This window comes from Lolium perenne, chromosome 1 (assembly GCF_019359855.2).
Source record: "Lolium perenne isolate Kyuss_39 chromosome 1, Kyuss_2.0, whole genome shotgun sequence".
Classification (NCBI taxonomy): domain Eukaryota; kingdom Viridiplantae; phylum Streptophyta; class Magnoliopsida; order Poales; family Poaceae; genus Lolium; species Lolium perenne.
Genome location: NC_067244.2, coordinates 31,518,941 through 31,526,881, shown reverse-complemented (window position 1 = coordinate 31,526,881; position 7,941 = coordinate 31,518,941). Strand labels below are relative to the sequence as shown.

The window sequence follows — 7,941 nt, the reverse complement described above, 5'->3', positions numbered from 1 at the left end:
AGAACGGCCATGCTCGCTGCCACTGCTAGGTCACCGTCGGGATGCACCCTCAATCCCGTCCCCTCATTCGATCACTGACACACCAGAGATACCGCCGAGGCCAATGCCGAACATACATGCTGAAGCCAATGCCGAACATGCACGCCGCTGTGGGCACGGCCACGCCGCCCCGCTATGCTGGACCCCACAGACCATCACGAGGTCTTTCCCTTCGCCACCACACTCCCCTAGCACCCATCTATACACGCTAGAAAGGAGAGACACTAGTTTTCTCTATATTGCTCGCGTTCGTGTCCGACACCGTCAATCAAAGTGTTGAGGTAGTCGTCGATGTCCTCGACCATTTCTTCTCTTTTTTGCATGGTTAAACGGGTCTAGTTCATATCTATCTAATGTGTTTGGTCTCGCCTCATGCAGTTCTTTGTGGACGTCGATCTCATCTCGGCTCCCCGCAGGCCACCTCCTCCGTGCCATCGCTGTAGAGCTCCGTTTAAAAATCTAATCCTACCCGTGTATTGCCCCTTGTATCAGCGTCATGGCCCCACTTGCCATTCGATATACCGAAGCCCCACTCGTCCGTGTTTTGGTCAGGGATACGGCGATGCTTACGGTCAAACAAAGATGGATGGTCTGACGTATCTTTGCGGGCTCTACGTGGCCCCACTAGTCAGCAGATAACGGTCAAAGTTGTTGACCCGTCGGGCAACCGGCCGTTCCAGCACTTGTGAGGGTTTCAGACAAGGCCTTGAGCAAAACTGAGGAAAAACTAAGCGGCTGGGGAAAACTGAGCACAACTAAGGACCCGAGGACACGAAAATAGAAATCCCTATTATTTATGTTTCTGTTTACATACTTCTTGTGATGCCTATGGTGAAATGTGCACTGTACGTGTAGTCATGCGTAGTAAGTAGTATTTTGTATGATCAAATTTACTTATATAACTTTGGATGATGATGTTACTACGTACTGATCTATCTCAGCCTCTTAAATCTTTAGTTGTTCCGGATGTACTCCAATGACTTGAGTTGCCTTGATCCTACCATCAAACATAATTTTAGCTATTTATAGTTGAGAATTTTGGATGAAACCTCGCCTGAATATATTCTATTTAGATTCAGATGTAGGCCAGTCAAGACCATTGCAAGTTGCAACTCATAAGCCTCGCCATTAAAGAGTTTGCGTACTCCTTACTTTAATGGTACTTCAACTCAACCCAAGCTTTGCAGCCATTCCATTATGTTCTGATTAATTTTCATGCATAAGATTATGGCTAGGAATGAACATCTAAATATGCCTGTGAAATGGAACAGGGACAAGCAATATTATGCAGACAAGAACTATGTTTATCTTTTATTACCAAGTTTAGACTAGTACTGGCCGGGGGTCAAACATCTTAGCACATGCCACTTTATTTTTCACCGTTACATCGATCGGTCCATTGATGAAATAATGGTGATCCATCTATCTAGTACCAGAGCTTTTGTAGTCTTCTCAAAAGAGAAAGGTGCGGCTAGACGGGGCGGTGGCGTAGTACGGCGGGACTTGCACATTACACATCGTTGGCAAGGTCTGCAGCGCAAACTTCCTCGTCGCCTCGAACTGAGCTAGCTGTTGTGGTTGGATGAAGCTCTGGCCCACCTGTTGTGGCTGAGGCTGGAAGAAGCCTTGATCCACCTGCTGCTTCTGAGGTGGGAAGAATTGTTGTTGTTGTTGTTGTTGTTGTTGTTGTTGTTGTTGTTGTTGTTGTTGTTGCATGATGATGGCCTGCACCACGCTATGTATGGCAGGGTACCGGAGCTGCTTGGGAATCTGCGCCAGCTGCTGGCAACATTGTTTCTGCATCACGTGGCAGGTGCTCTGTTGAAAGATCCTTGGCCGAAGGAGCGACACAATTGTCAGTGGTTTGCACTGCTTCACGAGGAACTCTTGGCACTTGTTCAACTCTTGTTGTAGAATTGGCTGGAAAGACGGTTGTTGCTGCAGGGATGGTTGTTGCTGCAGGGATGGTTGTTGCTGCTCGGGAAATTGTTATTGTTCCTGCGGAAATGATTGTTGTGGTTGCGGAAATGGTTGTTCTGGTTGAGGAAAGGGTTGTTGGGTTTGCGGAAATGGTTGTTGGGGTTGCGGAAATGGTTGTTGGGGTTGGGGAAACAGCGGAAATGGTTGTTGTGGTTGCGGAAATGGTTGTTCTGGTTGAGGAAAGGGTTGTTGGGGTTGCGGAAATGGTTGTTGGGGTTGGGGAAACAGCGGAAATGGTTGTTGTGGTTGCGGAAATGGTTGTTCTGGTTGAGGAAAGGGTTGTTGGGGTTGCGGAAATGGTTGTTGGGGTTGCGGAAATGGTTGTTGCGGTTGTGGAAACGTTTCTTGGGGTTGCGGAAACAGCGGAAACGGTTGTTGGGGTTGCGGAAATGGTTGTTGGGGTTGCGGAAACGGTTGTTGGGGTTGCGGAAACAGCGGAAATGGTTGTTGGGGTTGTGGAAATGGTTGTTGGGGTTGCGGAAACAGCGGAAATGGTTGTTGGGGTTGCGGAAATGGTTGTTGGGGTTGCGGAAAGAACGGAAACGGTTGTTGGGGTTGCGGAAATGGTTGTTGGGGTTGCGGGAACGGTTGTTGGGGTTGGGGAAACAACGGAAACCATTGCTTCGGTTGCGGAAATGGTTGTTGAGGTTGCGGAAATGGTTGTTCGGGTTGATATTGACTTGTAGGGTCAAGCTGCACAGTGGCGTTGGCCATGGTTACCACCACGGTAAGGACGGCAAGGATGAGAAAGGTCTTCATGATTGATTTGTGTTGACTATTGCTTGCTTGGCTTTGATGTTTTTGCTCTCTAAGGGTGTGAAGGATGGATGATGGAAGAGGATCTTCATGGTGTGGGCCTATTTATAGCTGTTGTGGCATGGTTTCTTTTTTTATCTTTGCATTTTATTTCCTTAAAAGTGCTTGGATGCTTATCTAACTTATCATTTCTCTATGTAATGTTTGGTGGCACTAAATACAAATGTAGTTTTTGAATTGATCGTCAAAGATGTCTTGCTCTTGCATGTATCATCTGTCTGACATGAAAGCTTGATAATTGGCAATGACTCATGTTATTCACTTTACATGTCAAACACTGATCTAGATAGCGTCATTTCCTAAAACTAAGTTTGTAATGTTCTACAATATGTTAACCATATTGACATGACTTGTGTGAAAAAAAATTGTAATCTTGTATGTGCTGGTAAGATAGATCAGACAAGTGATATGCCCGGTTGTCTCACACGAAAGCTTGATAATTGGCAATGACTCATCTTATCCACTTTACATGTCAAACACTGATCTAGATAGGGTATTTTCCGAAAATAAAGTTTGTAATGTTCTACATGTTAACCAATTTAACATGGCTTGTGTGGAACTAATTTGGAATCTTGTATGTGTTGTTAAGATAGATCAAACTAGCAACATGAAGGCGTGTCCTAGACTCTCTTTTCTTTTCTCTCTCTGGACTAACTTTGTAGTGTTGTACACTATGGTAAGATGAATTAGCAGACAAATTGTTCACTTTTAGACTCTTTAAATCGAAATATTTTTTTATGTCAAGGAATGCTATGGTGTATGAGTTACTAAATATATTATACCCTATATGAAACCTGCAGGGATTTGCTGAAACCTCAGCCATTATGTAACTGCTCATGGTTTCTTTTCCTGGGGAGTTGCCACGTTTGATTTTTTCACTATTGATGGGAGATCGGTTATTGTTCCTTTTTTTCTTTGCATGGTAATCTTTTTTTTAAGGAATACGGTAGGGGAAGCCCCTACAGTGATTTTTTTTAAATAATAAGAACCCAAATTCGCGTCCCTGGGGACTTGAATCTAGGTGGCTGGGTTGTACATCCATTTCCCTAACCAAGTGAGCTAGGCTCACTTCTTCTTTGCATGGTAATCTTGTGGTAACCGCCTTCTTCCGGTCAACAACATTGTGTCATGGGCCTCCAATTTTCCTTTTTATTGTCGGGCCTGGTTACCCGTTGATTGTTGGTTGCTCTCCATGGCTCCATCCCTTCCTCTCGCTTTTCTCTATGGTGGTGCGGCTTCTCTGGAAGCCTAATGTGCCCATTTCTCTCCCCTGCCTCCTCTCGGTCTCCACCACTCCATCCCCATTGGCGCCGCCTTCCGCTATCAACCCTAAGGTCTGAGGTCTGCTGAGTTGGCGCCAGGCCTAGCCCCTCCATTCCTCCCTCTCCTCGCTGCCGATGGGCCACGCTAACAGGAGAAGCCTGATTGGCATCGTCGACCTTTCTCTCTCCCCCGCTCGGTGGTGGATGGCGCGGGACGACCACGTCGGGTAGTGGTGTTGCGCTGGTGTAGGGAGCGGCAGATTGATGGAGAGCGCAGGCGGTGGAGTGGTGGGCGTTGATCTTCAACGTGGAGATTTTCCTAGAGGTGGCACCCGTGGTTGAGGCCGCCAACCAGCACACCCTAATGGATTATGTTGTATCATGTGTGTATGCTAGTTTTTTTTGCGCACACCACATCTGGCCATATCTTTTTATGAAATTTCGCTAGTGCACAGGAAGTAGCAAAACCCCAAAAAATAGAGTGAATTACACAGAACTATCACAATTGCGGCAGCTGTAATGCGTCAGTACCATTCTTGGATTTTTTTTGCTAAAAACTACAACTTCTGTGGTAACACGTAACAGATCGCCCAAACAGTCGGGTGAGAGCTGTTTAAGCCTTCTGGGCCCACTGTCAGGACCAACGGACGTTTGTTCTCGTTAGGTCGTGGAACGGAGGTGGTTAAGATGGCTTGGTCGGGTCGGACCGCAGCAGTCGCACCGTCGAGCCACCATCTTCCTCCTCTGTGCCTCTCTCCTCCGCCGCCGCGGCGCAGCGCCGCCGTGTCCCTGCCGTGGCAATGCCTTCGTGGAGCGACGGAGAAAGCACCGACGACAGCCTCCTCTCGGAGTTCGACCACGGGCACGACATTAGCCCCCGTCCACCGGTATGTATGGTTAGGGTTAGGGTTTGCCACGATTTGGGAAATTTTCCGATTGAAGCTCCGATTCAGCTCCGATTCGTCTCTCTGGAGGTTTAATTTTTTGCTTCGTTTGCCATGCTTTAGATGCCAGAGAGCGTTTTATTTCCTGAGTTCACTGGGTATGAGGATTGTGATATGAGATGCAAGCATGACATGCCTATGTATAGGTATGTTTGCTTTGAAGGGGCAAACACTGGTAGGAGATTCCTTGGATGTGGATGTAAGGTAGGTTATTTTCCAAGTTTATTGTATTTTGATAACTAGCAATTTAGTTTGACATTGCTTGTGATATTATATGTTCCCTACTGCATATATAAATAATGTCTGTCTATATATAAATCAATTTAGGTATAGAGCATTCATATATAATTAATCCCTACATAAACAATTTATAGCTGCCTATATTTAAATATCCCTAGTGCAATTACAATTCATCTCTGCCTAGAAAGCTTTGTTGTATAATTTGTTTACTGCATATATTATTTGTGTACTGCCTAGTGCATTGCATTAAAATTAGTAGTGCATATATTATTTCTGAAGTGCATATATTATTTCTATACTGCCTAGTAGAATTCATCCTTTTTCTGATTAGTAGAATTGAGCAAGTGCATTGCATTAATATTCATGTGTTGTGTTATCTAGGAGGAGGTCATGTGTGATACAGTTCACTCGGTTGATCATGAGTGGCCATGTACACTGAAGAAATCTCTGGTCAAAATTTGGACTATGTATGAGGAGGAGAGGGACTCAAGAATCCATGGGAATGTGGAGTATGCTACTAAGAATTACCAGCTAGTCCTACAGAAAAGGGATTTAGAGAAGAAGAACTTGGAGCTACACAAGCAGTTAGGTGACACTCTGGAGTATGTTGCAGAGGCAACCAGCCATGAGCTTGAGGTTGCAAAGAGGAAGGAGGCAGAGCTCCAGGTGGCTAGTTTGAAGGAAGAAAAAAAGAAGCTGGAGTTTGAGATGGCAAGGAGGCTGAAGGCAGAAGAAGATGTTGCCACTTTGATGGAAGAGAAGAAGAAGGTGGAGGTTGAGGTTGCAAAGAGGCTAGAGGCAGAGGGAATGGTTGCCAGTTTAAAGGAAGAAAAGAGACAGCTGGAGTACTATGTGGCAGATCTTCTCAAGGCCCACCATGACCACAAGGACAAGTTGAAGAAAATAGCTGAGATGTGTGCTGAATGAATGTTGGCCTTGTAATAATTAAGTAGTTTGATCTATCCTGTTGAACTGTGGGATGTGTTGGTGATCTGTTTGTGTTGGATCAGTCTATGTCTTTGTGTTGTTGAACCAGTTAAACTTGTTGAACCAGTTAATGTTGTGGAATCATTAGTTGTTGAACCAGTGAATTGCTAAGTGAATTGTGTTGTTGAATCATTGCTGTGTGCTGTGTGTGTAACAGCAAATTATGCTGTCTGTTGTGTGTGTGTGTGTGTAACAGCAAGTGTTCTGTTTGTGTGTATAACAGAAAATGCTGTTTGTTGTCAGCACGGCGGCGCCGCCATTTTATGGTCACCGGCGGCAACATCATCACGGCGGCGCCGCCAGTTTATGGTCACACCAAGTTTCAGCAGAAGAGCAACACATTCAGCATAATTGGACTGACAGAACCAACACATATATTAACAGAAAAAGCACCAGCAAATTCAGGTAAGTATTGACTGACAGAACCAACAGATTCACCAAAAGACCAGCTTGTTGATTCAGCAGCTAGTACTGCATTTGTTCATCATTCACAAGCAAAAGTGACAGCACATAAACTAGTGGATTAGTCCAACTAGTAGTGCAACAGGCAAGTCACCAAAAGCACCAATAATTCCTGGATTACATCACATTGTTATAACCACTGGATCATCTACTACAACAGATCAACTGTTAGAACCACCTTCTTCACCATCTGGAGCATACCCACAGTTGAAGTATCCCCAGGTTCTTGTTCTTTTGTAAGCTGGCCCAGGTCCTTGTCCATCTGGTGCAGCAGCTCTTGGTGGAATGAAATGGCTCCTTGGCACAAAGGTGGAGCTTGCAGTACTTGGTTGATAAGCAGCAGGTCTTGTAGCAGCAACTCTTGGATCAGGAGCTCTTGTAGCAGCAACTCTTGGATCAGGAGCTCTTGGAGCAGGAGCTGTTGGAGCAGGTGCTCTTGGAGCAGGAGCTGTTGGAGCAGGTGCTGTTGGAGCAGGAGCTGTTGGAGCAGGTGCACCTTCACTTGGTTGCTGCAGACAAGAACAGATATGTCATAGGAATGCACAAGAAAAAAATTAGTACCAGCTCAAATCAACAAATTGTTCATAGTACTAACCACATGCTTGTTCTTCCTCATAAGCAAGTCTGGCCTCAACTGTTGGAGACAGCTTGTGTACTTGTGACCCTGCAGCTTGCAGTTGGAACAAGTAATTGTGCCCATTCTTGATGTATCTTTTGGTTTTGGCACTTCATACTTGCCCTTTCTCCTCTTCTCTGCTTTCCTACCTCTATGGATGGTGAACTCAGGTGGAACAATGTCAGGAGTATCTGTCTTGGTCCAGTCATGTTGTCCAGGCACTGGGTAGATGACAGGTTTGAAAGCTTCAAGGTACATTGCTTTCTTGAAGAAAGGGTTCACAAAGTCCTCTGGCCTAATCTTAGCTTTAATTATTGCACTACAGGCATGGTTGCAAGGAAGCCCAGTGACATCCCATCTTCTGCAACCACAGGATCTTGCTTCAAAGTTGACCACATGTGTTGCAGTGCCCTTAGAATTAGTCACCTGCCAGAGCCCAATATCTGCAACCCTTGGTGTGCAAAACCTTGAGAACTTCTTAGCCATCTCAAGCAATTCACTGAAGTGGGGAGTGATGTCCCACCTTGCAGTTGTACCACCTACCCTCTTCTCATGGTTCCTTGTCATCATCTTGTTTTTAATCCCCTCAATCATT

At 45.4% G+C, this 7,941-nt stretch overlaps 1 protein-coding gene across 1 annotated transcript; it reads right to left on the bottom strand.

The window, feature by feature from the left end:
* Positions 1–1,322: 1,322 nt before the first annotated feature.
* On the bottom strand, positions 1,323–2,778 carry LOC127345485 (avenin-3-like). The gene is made up of 2 exons (XM_071826742.1): positions 2,633–2,778; positions 1,323–2,026 (listed from the first exon to the last, which is right to left on the bottom strand). Exons 1-2 carry the CDS (start codon positions 2,776–2,778, stop codon positions 1,492–1,494), a joined length of 681 nt encoding a protein of 226 aa, XP_071682843.1. The 3' UTR covers positions 1,323–1,491.
* Positions 2,779–7,941: the final 5,163 nt, after the last annotated feature.